Source organism: Xiphophorus couchianus, chromosome 8 (assembly GCF_001444195.1).
Source record: "Xiphophorus couchianus chromosome 8, X_couchianus-1.0, whole genome shotgun sequence".
Classification (NCBI taxonomy): Eukaryota; Metazoa; Chordata; class Actinopteri; order Cyprinodontiformes; family Poeciliidae; genus Xiphophorus; species Xiphophorus couchianus.
In genome coordinates, this window is record NC_040235.1 from 101,026 (window position 1) to 120,527 (window position 19,502).

Consider the following 19,502-nt stretch of genomic DNA (forward strand, 5'->3'; position numbering starts at 1 on the left):
ACAGTGTTTTTGGCTGCAGTTCATTTTATGGACTTATTTAAAAAACTAAAATATCCACAATTACATTCTCACTCACATTATCCTATACTTAAAATACAACTAGAATTTAAGCAATTTTAAATCTATGTTTTAACATGTTATTTTGCTTTTTCAAAGATCCTGTACACTAAAAAATAAAATAGTTTATCCAACTTAATTTATTAAGTTGGTTTAACTTAATAAATAAGAAGGGGAAGACATGCAGCACATCAGGCTGGAATCAAACATGTGATGACCATGTCGAGGACAAAGATCTCCTTATATAAATTATGCTTAACCACTGCACCACCAGCAGTATAGGCTCCTATACAGCAAGTATAGGTTCTGTTCCTGGTGAAGTTGTGTCATGACATCAGACGTAAGATACAAACATGGCATTGAACTCAATTGTTTCAAATGGACTTTTGAGAGCACTCTCAAAAGTTTATTTGAAACAATTAAGTTCAATATTGGGTTCGTATCCAACATATGATGTCATGACGCAAGCTTCATCAGGAACAGATCTTGTACCAACCAGGTGTTGTGGTGACACAGAGGTTAAGCACAACTCACATAGGGACACCTTAGTTCTTGACGTGGCCATTTCCTTGTTTCCTACCAGATGACCTTTGCTGCTTGTCTTCCCTCTCTGTCATTACCCACTTTCCTGTCTAACTACTCTGAAATAAAAGCCACCTGAAGTTAAAAAGCGATCATTTATTAGTTTCTTTCTTTATTTGAAATAGACTAAATGATTTAAGTAAGACTTACTTGAATTTGTCATTTTAATTACACTTAATGAATTCAGTAAAAGAAAAAACTTAAATTTAGTTGGATGAACTTAATGAATTGAGTTAGCTGATCATAATATATAGAGTTAGATAGACATAACTGACGTTGGTTAAACGTAATAAATTAAGTCGAATAAACTTAATTTATTAAGTTGGTAATTACTTGTTACCAATTGAAACAATTCAATTAAGTTCGTTCAGTAACTTAATTGTTCGTACTGTTCAGTAAGTTCGTACCGTAATTTCTTTTCACAGTGCATGGAGTTCCGGCATACACTGCAATTTCAAAAACATGACCAGAAATCTTAACATGTCAGAGAGCAAGTATGATGGAAGATGTCAGATTGTAATCTTTCTGGCACAACTGAATCATATGAGAAATATTGGTCCATGCCCAAAAGAAGTGAAACTTTCAGGTCTCATGGAGACAAACTCTGAAAAAACGGGGAAAGAGGATGAAGAAAATCAGACAGCTATTATGATTGTGGTAAAAAAAAAAAAAAAAGGATAATAGGAGATCAGTTGTGTCAGCAGTCAAACTGCTAGATTCCTCCAGAACGTATCTGTTACTGTTTGTGTCATGAACCAGTAACAGATACGGTGCTAGTTCTTGACCATCATTTCACTACAATGTGGTGGACCCAGGTTGTAGTAAAATTATGCTTTTAATGAAAATAAACACAAAATCCAGGTAGCACAGATGAGCAGTGAGGCTTGGAGCTCAGACACTGGTAGCAACTGGAAATACACTAGACTGGAACGCGACAAAGTGACGACAAATGACAAGACTTACAACAAGACTTACTGTACAACTACTGATAAAAGCACGACAAGGATCTGACCAGGAGCAAGAGACACCGGTTAGGTTAAATACACATTGAGTAATCAGGGAACATGAGGCACAGCTGGGAACAATCAAGGACAAGACATGACAACACAGACACTCAATTAAGACTAAAAAACCAAATCCTCACAAGTTGCTTAATACTGAGCATTCAATATATCCCTTGCAAAAATCCCATGACATTCAAATGATGTAATACATAAAATATGTGATACTCATGTGGAAGGGATAGCTGGAGTTTACTGATCTTTTTTTAAAAAATTTGAAGCAAACTAACATTTCAAAACTATATTTTATTTAAATAAGTCAAATCATGGTCTTTTGACTTTTATGGAGATACAATTAATGCCAAAACCTCAGTCTGCTTCAAATGATCACAGTGAAACTAAAAATTGAATAGTGAATTTGAGCATTTGTGTCTTGTGAATTTCATGCTCTTTTTGAGACATGTTCTAGAGTGGTGCATTTTAAATGATGAAAATATATTTAGCAAGGGTCATTGCTCATTGTTATTTTTTGTTATATTATTCTTATTCTTTATCTCTTTTTTTCTTTGAATTGTTGTGTGCTATGCTAGGATAAACAAAGTACCCTCCCTTTGGAGATCAAATAATATATTGTTTTCTTATGGTCTATTATTGTTTTTATCTTTGTGACAGAACTTTCAAAAGGAAGCTGCCAAGAGGTCAAGATGGCTGACAATGTGTCTGCATTGCCATTCTTCTATGGCAACATAACCAGAGAGGAGGCAGAAGTCTATCTGAGACAAGCAGGAATGAACAACGGCTTGTACTTACTTCGGCAAAGTCGAAACTATCTTGGAGGTTTTGCATTGTCTGTTTCTAATTCAGGTCGCTTCTACCACTACACAATTGAAAGACAACCCAATGAAATGTATGCTATTGCTGGTGGGAAGAGTCACAGGTGCCCTACGGATGTGATAGACTATCATTCTCAAGAGATGGATGGTCTTGTATGTCTGTTAAAGAAGCCCTGCAACAGACCCAAAAATATGCAGCCAAAGGTTGGTCCTTTTGAGGACCTAAAGGAAAGACTGATCCAGGAATATGTGAAGCAGACTTGGAAGCTGCAGGTCAGTTTGAGCTGAATCCTTAAAATAGTAAAATTTTCTTTATTTTTTATGTTTATGTAGAACAACCAATGTTTGTAGTGCAATAATTACTTAGTTGTGACATATTAACCAAAATATCAGCAGCAAAATAGTTAAAGTATGAAAGTCAGCTGAAATATTTTGATCATTGTGGTTTTGCTGCTTTACTGGTCGCTCATGGCAACCTTACAACATCTCAGAAACTTTGAAACATAAAAAAAAAGAACATTTGTTCAATATTTTCAATATAAATTCATGATTAATAATTAACATTTAGGTTTCTTGACAACTCTAAAACTTACAGTTTTTGTTGACAAGAATATTGAAATCAGCAGAGAAGAACCCAGTCTTTGCATTGCTTTACCTGGAGGTCACAGAACCATTTAGTGTGGCATTATTCTTATTGTTAAAATTTTTCTTTTCTTTTTTGTGTTATATGTTTTAGAGATATTCAGCTCAACAATGTAACATTTATAATTGTTGATTAAGTGTCCAAAAGAAAGAAAAATACTCCATGTCATTTTGGGGGCTCTGTAGCTTATGTCTTCTTTGGAGTTTTTTTTTTTTTTTGTCATTTCTATCAGTAATTTTTGATTCAGTGCCCTGAACCAAGGAAAACAGATTTTTCAACTAGTTTGGATCATCTGACACAGTGCAGTGTGAAAGAGAACCACACCAGCTGAAAATCTAACAAATGTCATAAATTTGGTCCCCACTAGAACCGAGTCTAGCAAACTATCAGGTGTGAAACATCCTCAGTGTGAAGCATGAGGCTTGACAACTAATTCCTGGTTTGTATTTTCTAATTATTTTAACTTTGAGCATAAAATAAGTTTTGTATGCACACAGGGTCCAGCCCTTGAGCAGGCTATCATCAGCCAGAGGCCTCAGTTGGAGAAACTCATTGCCACCACTGCTCATGAAAAAATGCCCTGGTTCCATGGAACAATAACACGAGAGAACTCGGAGCCCAGGCTTCAGAATGGTTCCCGTACAAATGGAAAATTCTTGTAAGTATTTGAAAATTACTCAAGACCATGTTCATAGAGAATCTGCAGAAATAGAGTTATTAATAATAAAATCAACACTTATATATTTCTGAAAGCATATTTGAATCATTTTTACTTGACAGCTTTTTTGCTTAAAATTAATTCTTTTTGATTCAGATCACAATCAGTCTAATCAGAATGATTCTTACTTTTATTCATTAAAAAACTGAATGAATGAACACGTTCCAATTATTCTAATTACTTAGTATCACCACTTCATGTATATGAAGGTCTTATTTTGAATTTTGACATTGGAGAAGTTGGCAAAAAAAAAAAAAGTAGCCTAAAAGTGTCATTTACCACTCTGTCATCATATCCATTAGTAGTTTTAAATTGAACTCATTTATGTGTGATATTATTAACTTTTATTTATGTTTAAGCTTCTAAATTTAAGCGGAGGGTGCCAGTGCATGCGTTTTAGCTCAAACTTTAAGAGGCAGAAGTGGTCTAAGCAGAGGAGTCGCATGATCAGACACAGGCACACACACGCACGCACACACACACTCTCTCTCTTTCTCTGTGGTTTCCGCTTTGACAGTTTGCAAAGGGCTTCCTGAAGTAGCCATGTAAAAAGAAGTCTGAGAACAGGGTAAAGTGTGACTGCCCCTTTTTCATGAAACATCTTACAGGAAGTGGTCTTTTTCCTCTGAAACATGGCCTCAACTCCATGACAAGTTTTATTTTAGAAAGCCATTGCAGTCCTTCTGTGTCTATGGCAAGTATATTTTGAAAATATAACTTTAAATATTCAAGAAGTAGCTTGTTACATAAATTTAGCAACATAAATTACAGTTATGTATGTTACACAACAAAATTACACAATGGTCTGTCTTTCCTGTGCACTTTAAATGTAATTTTGGGGGGCGTGCTGTGGTGGCGCAGTGGGTTAGCATGCCCCACATTTGGAGGCCTTAGTCCTCGACGCGGACGTCGCGGGTTCGACTCCCGGTCCTGATGACCTTTACCGCATGTCTTCCCTCCTTCCTGTCTGCCTACTGTACAAAAAATACGAGCCACTAGTGCCGCAAAAACTCTTCGGAGAAAAAAATGGAAGGAAAAAAGAAATTTAAAAAAATGTAATTTTGGGAACACTACTTGTCTCAGCATAACACTGGACGTTTATTTGAGTTACTGCTTAGTTCCTGGTTTCTATTTATGTTGTGATGTCTTAGCTGGTTCCTTTTGACTTCCTGAGCTATGAAAATAGCTTTATCAAGTCACAGCTGTCACTTTTCACAGTTCACATGCTGTGTGGTAACAGGTGGGGCTAAATACTGTTAAAACTAAAGTAAAAAAAAGAATTAGAAAATGAAGGATTTGTACTGAACTTTTTAACTAACTTGAATAGTAATCCAAATAAATAAATAAATGGAATTATTGACTATTAATGATTCAGTTAATTGTTAATACTACTCAATAAATTGTATGTAATTACTAATAAATTAGTTCAAAAGTACATGTAAATAGCAAGGTATTCTGATTATTGTCCAGTTCTTAAAGGAACATTATTCTGAGACATTAGTTTGCCTCAAGTCCAGTTTTCTGAGCTACCATCCTGCAACTTTCAGATGCTTTCCTTCTCCAGTACACCAGAATGAAATGAATTCACTGAGGGAATTCAGCCACTTGATCCTGGTCTGTTGGAGTAAGGAAGCATCTAGAAGTTGCAGGACGGTAGCTCTCCAGGACTGGACTAAACCCCTGGTTTAGAATAATAAAACGGAATCTATGTGCAATATGTTTGTCGCAAAATATTACATTTTGACAGATTATCATTTATTTTTGTGTGTTTGATATTAAACTGTATTGTTTTTAACTTGTATTCAGCAGGACATTAAGCTCCTAATTTTAACAAATAAAGTCCCTGTGGTTAATAAATTGATACTTTCTCTTATCTTCCTGTAACAAAATAGATTCAACCTGACAAAATAACATGAAACAATAGCATACAAATGTTTAATGCTACATTGTCTCCTTTGTTTCTTCTGCTTACACGTGTAGAATTCGACAGAGAGATCAAAATGGATCATATGCCTTATGTTTACTGCATGAAGGCCAAGTGATGCATTATCGCATTGACAAAGACAGGACCGGCAAGCTCTCCATCCCTGACGGAAAGAAATTTGACACCTTGTGGCAGGTTACCAGCTTTTTGGTTTTTTTTTTACATTCTGTGTTACTTGGAAGACCATTAGATTCTATTAAATTACCGATATCATTATGATGGCCAGCACTATTAGCTTAGTAGGTGATGTAGCTTTTGTGACATATTAATTCTTACAGTCCAAGAATGTAACGACTTTTCTAGAGCTAAAATGATTTAGAATCACATAAATTGTTTCGCTGGCATTTGTTGTTTTAATTAATGGTAAATAGTTAATTTTAACCCATAAGGACCCATGATGACACCGGTGTCACCGCCCCTTTGTACACTGAGAAAAGTTTATTTTTAAAGTTGAATGTTGAATTTTATCTCATAAAGTCCTCAAGAGACATCTACTGAACATCCTGATTCAGTCATGTGACTAGGGAGGGATTCTGGGTAATGAAGGCACCATTTTCAAAGTATCAGTGCACCTGGGCAGCTAAAGTGGCCAGGAAGCTGATTTGAGAAACTTTGTTTTCTCTTAACAACAGTGAGTTTCCACAGGTTCAGCATCTTTTCTCACATATGAAATGGTTGGACAGCATTTCTAAAACTATTTGATATAGAATAGATCTGTCAATTATTGCTGAAACAGGTGTCAACCTATTTCACATTGGGCATTAAACTCCAAATTGTAAAAAAAAAAATTCCTTGTGGCACACATGTGTCACAATAAGATGATTACTAATCATCTGCTTAGTCAATTTAGCTCATTCAGTTATTTTAGTAATATAGTCTCCATCTTTCATTAAGTCATATTTCAAAAAATGTAAGCATGAAAACTTATGAAATTACTCAAATATTTGATGAAACTTTACAATATCTTTAGTCAAGTCACTTTCTCCATTTATACACCATTTTACTGTCATTTGCTTTTTTGTAAAATGCAAAAATATTAACAATATGGTGTTCAAGAGGCATTAGAAGTTATCACTGGACAGGACCGCGAGTTTGAGAGATGTGAAAGTAGCTGAGATGTACATCCCAAATACCCCAACAAAAAATTGATGAAAGAGGAACCAAGAGGGTCTGGCAATTCATATATATGTGATTCCAAGTGATTTAGATACAGAACCCAATCAGGCCAAGTCACCCCTGGGAAGCAAAAGCCAACCATCAAAGGACAACATTTTCCTTGGAGAAATAATTTTTTTTTAAACCTATGGATGCACATAGAAAAGACAGCACCTCAAATCTCCTGATGAGATCCTATTCCAGTTGGAGATTTCAGAATATTTAACTCACAATAAATGCTACAGTTGATTGAAGGAACATGCAAATTTATAGTGTACAAAAATCTAACACTCAGAAATTTTAATACCAAAGTTGTACAAATATACAGTAGGTACTGACTAGCGTCTACCTGCATATCGGTTTTTGCCAAATGTCAGGAGATTTAGAATATTGCAAAATGATGGAATTGGCCAAGAATGGAAGAAATAAGATTAACAAATTAGATTTCAGATTTTACTGGTATCCCTACATTTCATTGATGGTTTAGATTTGTTAAATAGACAAGTTAAGGATAAGTATTGGAGAATCCATTCTTGGCTTGATATGATTAGCAAAAATGATGCCTAGATGCCTAGCACATCAAGGCATCTAGGCACCTCCACTTTGATGAGTAAATGGTGTTCATTAGGGACACACTCAACTCAATATGGCAGTATGGGAAGGGCTATCCCAACTGTTGGACATTAGAAATCTGGTCCTGTTACTTATCGTATGGACTTCTCCATGATTTTTATGTTTATTATGGTGGATTTGGAAGAACATCTCACTTGGGATTGAAGGTGATGTTGTGGTAGAGCTTTATAAACCTTTTGAATTTAACCACAGTTACAAAGTTTTTGCTGTTAACTTCTTATACAGAGCTCCATTTGAACTCACATTCACTGAGTGATGGAACTACTTTGTAGAAACACTCTGTAGAAAACACTTTGTCATAATGTGGTGTGGGGGACCCAAAAGCAATAGGTAAAAATATATTCCAGTTTGAATATTTAATGAACAAAATCAGAATTCAACTTACAAAAATGAACCTCCAAGTAGTGATGGGCCAGACGACACCGAAACCTCTGCACATGCTCCGGTAAACAAGATGAAACCTGTGGCGGTGCATGTATCACTTTAAGGAAAACCACGTGACTGATACAGTTCCTGTGTCGTTTGGATGTGACTGAGTCACATTATATTGATAAAGGAGAAACTGTGTTGACACATTTGTGGGTTTTGTTGGATGGAGATACTTTGTGTTCTTTGCTTTGCGTTGGTTTTTGGCTCATATTTGAATACCGGCATTGATCAACCAAGGAAGAGAAAGTTTTCATCCGTGTGGGATCATTTTGATCTTATAATGGAAAATAATGGTTCCTTTCTCATTTCCACTTTTGATAATTTTTCTTTCAGAATATTCAAATTTCTTTCCATGGGATATTTGAGTTAGTTTACATGGATTAGCTTTTATTTATATTGTAGGTGAAAAATGTAGGATTTGCTCCCAAGTTTTGTCTTACTGTAACCAGAGCAATTCCACAATGCTGAGGCATCAACGTGCCAGGCATGAGGGGGAGGAACCAGTTAACACTCCCTTCTTTATTGAATTTGCCTGCAATGACTTTCTAACTCCAGAAGATGTCACTGTAAGTGACAAAGCAACACAGTCTCAGCACAGTGTCGACACAGTTTGGGAAATGTGCCACACACCCAGTGAGGCCTCATCTGCCCATCACTACATCCAAGGGAACACAAAACATAATCCAAAGAAAATCCAAGACTGAGACATGGGGAGATTCCAGGAGCATAAGGGAAGTAACAGACATGGTGATGAGCTGGGTGACGAGAGGGACTGGCGAGTTGTGACTGGAATAGAGGAGCTTAAATACTGGGACATGGACCTAACTAGATGAGATGATTGATTGCAGGTGTGAGTAGTTGGTACAGCAGCTAGCTGAGGGGTGGGGAGAAGGTGGCACAGGGAAGATATACTGGGGAAAAACAGGGAGGAGACACCCAAGAACTGAAAATACTTCTAATACTAAAGAAACTAATAAACTAGAAGAGAAAAAGACATTAGGGAAAAACTTAAACAGAAACAAGGTCGATCTAACAACAATAAGAACTAAGGAACATAGAGATAGAGTAGCTAGAAGATCTAAACAAAGAAATAACCCAACTAGAATGGTTAAAGAAAGATGGACATAGATTCAAACAAAAAGACCAACTAAAGCAAAAGTGACAAAATAAGAAAACTAGAAACACAACCAGGGAAAGCTAGAAGGAATAAATACTTAACTGGAACCACTAAAGAAATGTAAACCTAAACTCAGACATGTACGAATAACTGAACCTAGGGTGATGAAATAACTAAGAAATAAACATTACTCTACAGGGAGGCTGAAATAAGGAAAAACTAGAAGGATAAAATAAAAATAATCTAACTATAATCACTAAACAAAGCTTGACATAGAATCAGACATACAAGAATAACAGAACCAAGAGTAACTAAAGAATAAGCCTAACTAGAAACACTATAAAGGATTGAAAATAAGGAAGGCAATAACAAGACAATTCTAAGAACACTAAATAACCTCAAATAATAAAATCAAAAGGACCATGAAGGGCTAACCTAAAGAGAGCTAAGACATAATGATAAACTAGAAAATTTCGGAAGAAATTTAGCCGGGGCCTGCCAAGGCGTGCCCGTCGGTTTGGGCCCGGCGTTGTCATGCTACAAATTGGCATCGACGCTAAAGAACGCCGCGATGTAATCAATAGCATGTGGAGAATCACAAGAACGTTAAGTGAGGTGGACGTGCACCATTCAGTATGATTTAAAATTTTGTCAAGGCTTTTATTTTGGAAGTTTTGTTAAACTTCATTTCAAAGGGCCAAACTAATCCCATGCGTAATAGTCCTTGTTATATAATGCTAGGGTTAGGGTTAGCCCCTAACCCGTAATAGTTATATAATGCTCAAAACATAAGTAGTTGATGTAAAAATATTAAAGGCTTTTATATTGAAATGTTTGTTAAGCTTCATTTCAAAGCGCCAAACTAATCCTATGTTTATCAGTGCTTTGGATGAAAAAGTCAAATAAAGCCAAAAAGAGCAATTACATGATGTAAAAATTCTCAAGGCTTTTATTTTGAAATTTTCAGTATGCTTCATTTCAAAGGGCCAAACTAATACCATGTGTAACAGTGCTTTGGATGAAAAAGTCAAATAAAGCCAAAAAGAGCAATTACATGATGTAAAAATATTCAAGGCTTTTATTTTGAAATTTTCAGTATGCTTAATTTTAAAGTTCCAAACTAATCCCATGTGTAACAGTTACTGAGTTAAATCAGTTATATACGGCCCATAGCAGGAAGTAGTTGTAAAGGCCAGTTCAGTCCTGATCTGTTTCAACTGAGCGTTCCACTATAGTTAGAACTACAGTGATGCGTATTTGTAGTCCTAACCACCAGCCAATAGCCTCTTGAGTTCCGTTGCTATGTTAAATAAGTTTCTCACCAAGGTGTGAACTGTTAGTGAAAGAGCCTGAGAGCCTCAGAAAATCCTGTCGCATGACTTTGCTCTGAAGCACCGTGACAGAAAACCGTACGGTCTAGATAAATTTCGAAAACATTTTACCGGAGCAGACATGTGTATCAATGTGAGGGCCGATTTTGATACCAATCGTGCGATATTTGTGGGCGTGATGGCGATTTCAAAATTATTTTGGGCTCAAAAAATCTCTTCATTTCTCACTCTAGCCGAGATCTAAAGGCCCTGGCTCTCACTCTAATTTTCGGAAAAATGAGAAACTTTGGGTCGCTTAGAGACAAATTGTGGACAAACCGTAACTGGTATCGACGAGCCGTCTTCACTTCCGAAGAGATCACAGACGTATCTACAAAATGAAATTTGAATGGCATTTCTACGTGAATTCGTGACGACACAGAAAATCCTCAAAAATAGGGTATTTCTAGGATTTTTCCCATTGACTTATAATGGGGTTTTTTTCGTAGTTTTTTGCGAATTGTGTCGCCACGTTAAGCCCAAATCCCACCAAAAGTAATAGCTCCAATGGCGTGAATTTTCTGCACGTTTTGATACCTCATTTGTAGGTGTGCATGCAGCGGTATGAGCCGCATTAACGGTTACGGATGAAAAATATTGGGAGAATAGCAATAGGTTCCTGCCATTGCTTTGCATGGCAGGCCCCAATAAGATCAAAAACCCAGAGACCTGACACTTTGAAGGTTGTAAAACTGAGGATGAAAATATTTTGTCCAGAAAAATATCATACATGTTAGGAAGTTGCAAATAAAAAGTTTATTTTGTGTTAATAAGCAAAGAAAAAAGAATCTTAGGGAATTAATTTCCTAATATGGAAGGAAAACCAAAAATGTTACCATATATGCCCAATGTGACATATGTCACAATTAAGATCTATGCCAGTGGGAGGCGCTATTTTTTTGGTTTTAAAAACCCCTTCAGATATGTGCTACATATGATCCATTTGATATAATATGTAACTCCCATGATTTTGTTAAAAGTAGAAATAGGTCTAAAGCTGAAATTATTTAGAATCACATAAATTGTTTCGCTGGCATTTGTTGTTTTAATTAATGGTAAATAGTTAACTTTAATTAATGCTGTAATTTATGTAAAATTATTTTATTTTTATTGCTTTAGTTATTGTCTTGGAGTTGGGTAATGATAGCTCAAACTTAATTTTTTTCAAGATATGGTAAAAATAGTATAAACTTTATTTTTATGATGCTGCTATGTGGCTATTATTTATATTCATTCTTTCTATTAAGACTACACTGTCTTAGTGATTACTTTCAGTTCTAAAACATTTTAAACTATTTCTCTTCATATGACAGTTGGTGGAGCATTACTCCTACAAACCAGATGGCTTGTTACGAGTACTCACAGAACCATGTCCAAGACCTGATGGTGAAACTGGTAAAGACAGACACATCTGGTCAAAATCTGTCAAGATGAGTCTCTTGCACTTAAGTTTAAAAGCTGATTTTATTACCAGATCCTGGTCTAATCCAGATTGATCCTCATGTTTCAAATTATTTGTTCACAGTGCTAATAGGACGACCAGTACCTCCATGGAACCATCCTATTTTAATTACAAAGGTAAGTTACTCATGAATAAGTTATTGGATAAGCACATTTGATACAAATGTCTTTATAGCCCAAATTTCCAGAAAGGATCAAAGTAAATCCACACTCTTTCAGGTCTCATTACTTGTTTTAAGTTTTTATCACCTTAAAGCAGGTTTAGTAAATAAACTATTTTAAGAATTTGGGTCATCAGCAATCATCAACACTCTGGAGTGATCACAAGTTCTTTGACTTGAATGACTATGAAAAGACTACAGTATCTTTTACAAAAACTTTTTCGACATCTTTCATTCCTAGAAAACTGCAGCAGCTGGTATTCGCACCATAATTAGTAAACTTCCCATACCTGGAACTAAGGTAAACAAGCTTCAACAAGCATCAGTGCTCTTACTGCCACAATTTCAAGATATCTGCCTTAGTCTGATTGATAGATGTAACTGAACATTTTTGAGAAAAAAAATATACCTGCATGTCAACTGGTCTTTGCATGTTCACCCATGCGGATGGGTTTTACCATTAGGATATAGTAAAGATGTAAATAGTAAAACAGGTACCTAAATTCCTCAGGGGTGGAGCTTCAGGGGGGGCTGGGAGGGCAGGACACACCCCTGAGGGAGTCACTGTAGAGGTTATATAGGTTTCTCAGTCAGGTTTAAGTCATGGTTCCTAAACATTTGCAAGACCGACTGATTTTGGTGATGTAGTGAGTATAAAATATTGAATAAAATGTGGTGGTGCTTTATTTTCACTCTTAATTTTATGACACAGAAATTCACAAGCGGTTCCAGGTGTATTTCTTGTCACCAACCGTCCACCAATGTCATCATCAGTCGCTTGGCAACAGACTGGAGACTAGATGGAGCTTTTTTTTTATACGGACTAAGTTAACGTGAGTGGCACTTTAATTTAAGCATAAAAGTGGAACGGCAAAGCGAAAGGAAAGGAAAAAAGAGAAGCCAAATTACAAAAGCTGGATGCACATTTTGTTAATCTCTGCAGATGAGCTGGACTTTTTTGTTGGCAGCAATTCAGGCCTGCCAGCACATCCAAAGAGCTGGGCTAGTTACAGATAGCAATCATAATGTGTGAGTTAGATATAGACTTTTGATGATTGAAAATTGTAGTGGCCCTGCTGCCAGCTTGTATGCTCTTTTTTCTCTCTTGGTGATACAGCGGTAATGTCAGGGACTGACACGCTTTTGAAAATCTGCGTTGAACACATGCAAGCCAAGAGAGCGGTATGGTGTCTAGCTAAGGCGTACGTTGGAGCTTCCTGCAAAAGCACCTTCCAAATAGTCCAGATTGGGTGTGAATGGTGGCACGCGGTATGTGCATAGAGATACAAAAATCCAGAGCTGCACCAGGCGCTGCGACAACCAGCGAGGCAAAGGTGGGGGTGGGGACGCCGTGCACTGCCACTCATCCTATCCAATGCATCATCCATAAACCAAGCTTCAGCAGTTGCTAGCTGCTCCAGGCTCCAAAGTGGATGTCAAAATTATCTGATCATTATTCGTGGTGCTGAGCTACTTTGGATTTGTGTTGTTTCATCATTAGTGACCATGTAGACTGATGGTTTTGTTGTTCTCTTGATTTGTTATTCTTCATATTTGTTTGACGGATTTCAAAATGACATAGAGGCTCTCCATGGTGTGGAAGCTTGGAAGTCCTGCTGTTGCTGGCATGTATGTATGTTATAAAATGATGTTATCATGAGCTTTATTATTTGGGTATTAAGAGCCCGGTTATTAGCACCACCTGCAGCCTGACTCTGATTTGTTCCGCCTTTGATAATGCTCACAATATTTCCATTCAAAACTTCTTGCAAAATATGCCTACTTCTTTTTACAGATTTGTTTTCAATCAAGCACTTTGAGAAGTTGCTTATTTCCACATTCTATTCTCTTTCTATCTTCATAAACAGAATACTAGACCACCCGTCGGCCCTAATCCCTATGAAACTGGTAAGCTCCGGAAATGCTCAGTTGAATTAAATTCAGTGTATCTATGCAGTGCCAATTCACAAATATACATGTTTATATGGTGACAGTGGAAAGGAACTCTTCCCCTGTACATGAAGAAACCTCAAACAGAATGTTTAGGTCCAAAGGTAAGCTCTCGAGCAGAACATTTATGGGAATTTTTACTGTTACAATTCCTTTTCATCAAAGTAAGAAATGAATGAGGTAGTTTTGGGAATAGGACATTTCCAACTCTGGCAATACTGTCAAGGTGAAAGAAAAAAGTTGTTGCATTATTACAGGAGGTCAAGTTGAGACTAACTAAACAGTTAGTTTTTTAGATGTTCTAGTCTAAGGTGGAAAGCCCTCTGCTTTGTTTGAGGTTTAAAGCCAAAGTATAAATACTACCAAAGCTTCAAAACATGTCATATATCCAATATGGAACAATTGTGGCGATGGTGGTAGGAGTTTGTTCTGCAATTGGTGGTTTGTCAGTTCAATATCTGTTCTGTCTGCCTCCATTGTTGGGTCCTTGGCCAAGACACTTAAATAATAAAACAGATCATGCACATTCAACTGTGGATCATACTGTTGGCCTCCTAAAATGCTGGTGGCTTTAGTTCATGTTACTGTGACAACCAGAAGTTATAGTTTTTCAATCTTCACCTCATTCAAATCACTTTCTGCCTTGGTGAAATTGTGTTTTTTTTCCCTTGTGTTTCCCATGGTTACCATTGTTAATCATTAAATAAGATGATCTGGTCATTTAAATAAACACACTGACATTAATTAGGTGTTTTGTATTTACGGTTAAATGTGGGCATGTAGAGGGAAGAGCCTGAGGTGGGACCTTGAATGCAAACTTTGAGGTACAGCTGTGATTTATAAAGGCAAATCTTTTGCTGGTGTGCATGTGCATGGTTTTATACATCTGGATTTGTTTTTGGCATACACCATTTTTGGGCATATGTATTTAATATGGATCTGCAGTCCTTTATAAATGAGACCCCAGAACACTAAACACTGGAGGTTTCGTCCATGTAAGAAGAGGGTTTGGTAGAGAGCCACCTCAGGCTGAAGCAGCATGTTAGATGTTTTATTTCTACATTGGCATCATGGATTTTTGGGTCCAGTGGTGGTTTATGTGTAAATTGCCACCCTGGATGTTATGTTTACAAATAATACATTTTCTTAAAATGTTCAGTCTTTTCAGAACTGCAAACAAAATAACACATCACATATTAGTTTGATTTTGACATCTTGTGCTTTTTAAAGTCTCTTTAAGTTATAACTATTTTACTAGAAGTCTTCATAGTGAGCATTAGTAATACAGCAAAGAATTACACATCTCCATAAATACAGTGACATATTATTTGAGAGGCAAATTAATTTTTACATGTTGCCCATAATATTTATATATTATGCTTCCGACTTACAATGTAACCCTACATTTATTGTAGGGTTATGGTTATCTTAGAATAAATGTAAAAAGAAAGGGGTAAATATGGGTTTAATAGTTCAGTTCTTCCCCACATAAGAATAATTTCCCTTTTAATCTACACTTACAGGTGACATTTTACATTTGTGATATTAATAATTTAAACTTTCTCAATATGTGAAGTTACTCTAATGGATGAGACGACACATATCAAAGATATAAAAATATGACTTGTTTTAACGTGTTAGAGAGCTGTTTTAGCTTTTTTAGAGCTCTGTTTTCATTTGAATTTTCAGAGGCAATGCCGATGGACACAGAGGTATATGAAAGTCCTTATGCAGATCCTGATGAACTGAGGAGCTCCACCGTGGATCGCAACCAGCTTTTCCTGGAGGATGGAGAATTGGGCTCAGGAAACTTTGGCACTGTCATGAAAGGAATCTACAAGATGAGAAAGTATGACACTGCACTTTGATACAAACAGCACTCAGAAAACCATGACAACCTTCAGATCCACAAAATGTTCAGTCAGCACTTTGTCAGCATGAATCATTCACTGAAATGAAAAGTCATGGAAATCTTACAAAACCCATCCTTGATCCAAATCACGGTAACCCTCTCAATTTTGTCACAAAACTAAGGCAAATTTATGAAAGTTGAATCAATCAATCAATTGAATTTTATTTATAGCACATTTCAGCAACATTGCATTTCAAAGTGCTTTACATCACAAAAACACAAAGTCATGCAACATAGAATCAATAATTGAAATATTACATTCAGGGGCGGATCTAGAAAAATATTTACGAGGTGGCAAGAGGGGGGCAAGGATTTTTCAAAAACAAAAGAACAAAACTTAATTACTTAATTTACTTGTTGCAAATATTGTTTTTGACTTGCATTATTTCAAAATGAGTTTCATGTAGCACTGAGGATTAAAAATAATTTCTCAATGTAGTATAGTTAATTATTTTTACATCTTTCATACTGCTGCTAATTGATATGTATTACTGGATTGGACAGCTCCTATTAGTCGCTATGTGATGCTTTGTGTCCAGAAAACCATTCTATTCTAATGCAGAACGAGCAGAAATCTGTCACAAAAATAGTAGTAGCGCCATCATTTATTATCAGATATATCTATTAAATATGATTTTAAAAAAGCTGAAAAAACTGATGTTTGATACATAAATTCTCCTTGATACAAATCTATAAACAGTTTGGTTTCTGTTAATTATATCAAGATGCAAAAAAGGGTGAATTTCTCTTATAATGGCCAATCGTTTTATTTTAAATATACTGTAGGAGCCGTAGTTTGATGATTGTTATAAATATCGCCATATTTTACAAACAGGGTGAATCAGTTCAGTTTTTGTTGCTTGTTTAACTTTTAATAATTGCAGTGGCTGCAGTGCGCCACAATAAAGGTGTTTAATGTTTAATTGTGAACGCAAAAGCATTTCCACACGCACAAAGCGAAGGGAACTCAAAGGGTTGGGATTGAACAGCTGTGTAGCCGTAAGAAAACCTCTAATCAGTAAGGCTAACCAGAAAAAAAGGCTTCAGTTTGCTAGGGAGCATAAAGATTGGACTCTGGAGGAATGGAAGAGGGTCATGTGGTCTGATGAGTCCAGATTTACCCTGTTCCAGAGTGATGGGCGCATCAGGGTAAGAAGAGAGGCAGGTGAAGTGATGCACCCATCATGCCTAGTGCCTACTGTACAAGCCTGTGGGGGCAGTGCTATGATCTGGGGTTGCTGCAGTTGGTCAGGTCTAGGTTCAGCAACATTGTGTGCCCAAAGAATGAGGTCAGCTGACTACCTGAATATACTGAATGACCAGGTTATTCCATCAATGGATTTTGTCTTCCCAAATGGAACGGGCATATTCCAAGATGACAATGCCAGGATTCATGGGGCTCACATTGTGAAAGAGTGGTTCAGGGAGCATGAGACATCTTTTTCACACATGGATTGGCCACCACAGAGTCCAGACCTTAACCCCATTGAGAATCTTTGGGATGTGCTGGAGAAGGCTTTGCGCAGTGGTCAGACTCTCCCATCATCAATACAAGATCTTGGTGAAAGATTAATGCAACACTGGATGGAAATAAATCTTGTGACACTGCAGAAGCTTATTGAAACAATCACACAGCGAATGTGGGCTGTAATCAAAGCTAAAGGCGGTCCAATAAAATATTAGAGAGTGTGACCATTTTTTGGTGGCGACTTCTTTTTTGGCCTGATCAGGTTCAATCAGGAATCAGATTTGAACCTTTGAGAATTACGTTTGAGAACTACCTTTAAGCTGTTTTGCTTTCACCTCAAAATTATACAGTTATTTGTGTCTATACATAATTGTGATGGACCAAGTTAAAAACAGGAGGAGTCACAGGACATATTAGAAAAATAGGGTTTTTTATTTTAAGCCAAAGATTATAGAATAGAAGTACTTTATTCATCCCAGCAGGGAAATTACTTCGCAGTTACAGCATAGAGACAAGACACAACAACAACTACCACTGAGTAGCAGTTGTAGACATAATAAAAAATAAAAATAAAATATAACATGCTGTCAATATAAAAAGCAACTTAGAGCAGTCCTTGCAAAGATTCAAAAAATGCAGATACAGTATGTATATGTAAATATATGTACAGCAGTGTGCCACAGTGCAGTTGTGCAAAATTGGACTGATTAGTGCAGAACAATGATTTAGCTTTTATTGTACAGTGAGATGGCATGTGGCAGGAAGGATTTCCTGTATTTGTCCTTACGACAGCGGAGCTGGAGCAGCCTATGTGAGAAGGTGCTCCGCTGTCTGTCCACTATGTGGTGGGGAGGGTGCTGTTTATTGTCCATAATAGACAGAACCTTCTTCAGTGTCCTCCTCTCCATCACAGTTTCCAGGGACTCCAGCCTTAGTCCCAGTACAGAGCCAGCTTTCCTGATGATTTTGTCCAGTCTATTAGAGTCGCTGGCTCTGATGCTGCTTCCCCAACACACAGCAGCAAAGAAGATGGCACCGGCAACAACACTGTGATAAAAGGTCTCCAACATCTTGCAACATTGAAGGATCTCAGCTTCCTTAAAAATAGAGTCTGCTCATCCCCTTCTTGCACACAGCGTCAGTGTTAGATGCCCAGTCCAGTCTGTTGCCGATTATAACTCCCAGGTATTTGTAATCCTCCACCACTTCTCCTTTGATCTTTAGTGGCCGTGAAGGTATCTTCTTCCTTCTGAAGTCATCAGCTCTACCGCAGCCAAACTCCAGACTCAACACCCGGACGCCTCATGCAAAAATGAGAGTCATCTTCTTTTGTCATTGTTATAAATAACAAAAGATAAACTGAGCTCATAAAAGAGATCAAAGAAACAAAACTGAACTCAGGCAAAAATGTAAACAAACAAACAAACATAACTGACCTAACAAAGAAATGACACACAGGGGTTTATATACTGGCTGATCAGACCAATTAAGACACAATAGGGGTAACTAAACAGAATACAATTACAAATAACACAAAAACAAATAACAGTACAGCTAAGTGTGGCTAAACTAAAGACCTAAAGATGGAAATTAAAAATAGTAAACTTTAAATACTAATTTACTTAAATGCAAAACTGATCTAAACAAAGAAACTACAAATTCCCCCTGCCAGCAGGAACTAGTTGTGCAGTCCAATCAGCATGTAAGCCTGCTGAGCCCTGGCCCCCATCCTTTGTCTGGTAACTCCAAGGCAGGTAAGTACCGGTGGGAAAACAAACAGAATTAATCTTAAGCAAACAAAATTAATTTTAAGTTGATATAAATACATATGTTAACTAAATGTGCGCGCTAACAAATAGAACAAATGCATTCAAATCAACTAATAAATGTTTTTATTGAAACTAGAGTGTTGTTGTGTTTATATGAAAAAATAAACTGTGCATAAAAAGAATTACCAACAAAGGAGTGTGGCCATGGATTTGGCCATCACAATAATCTACAGTTGTATTTATTAAGAATAGTCATTTT

The 19,502-nt window shown here is 36.7% G+C and overlaps 1 protein-coding gene across 6 annotated transcripts in view; it reads left to right on the top strand.

Annotated features, from left to right (window-relative positions):
• syk (spleen tyrosine kinase) overlaps positions 1-19,502 on the top strand; it is a 59,905-nt gene that overhangs the window by 24,301 nt on the left and 16,102 nt on the right. For 3 of the 6 annotated variants that reach the window (XM_028026367.1, XM_028026366.1, XM_028026365.1), the window contains 9 exons: positions 2,313-2,746; positions 3,614-3,774; positions 5,815-5,953; positions 11,836-11,917; positions 12,048-12,100; positions 12,386-12,445; positions 14,013-14,052; positions 14,139-14,198; positions 15,784-15,943. In XM_028026367.1, coding sequence (XP_027882168.1) covers positions 2,345-2,746; positions 3,614-3,774; positions 5,815-5,953; positions 11,836-11,917; positions 12,048-12,100; positions 12,386-12,445; positions 14,013-14,052; positions 14,139-14,198; positions 15,784-15,943 — 1,157 coding nt within the window. In that variant the 5' untranslated portion in view covers positions 2,313-2,344. The remainder of the gene's footprint in view (positions 1-2,312; positions 2,747-3,613; positions 3,775-5,814; positions 5,954-11,835; positions 11,918-12,047; positions 12,101-12,385; positions 12,446-14,012; positions 14,053-14,138; positions 14,199-15,783; positions 15,944-19,502) is intronic. The other 3 variants (XM_028026370.1, XM_028026368.1, XM_028026371.1) reach the window with 3 other exon arrangements.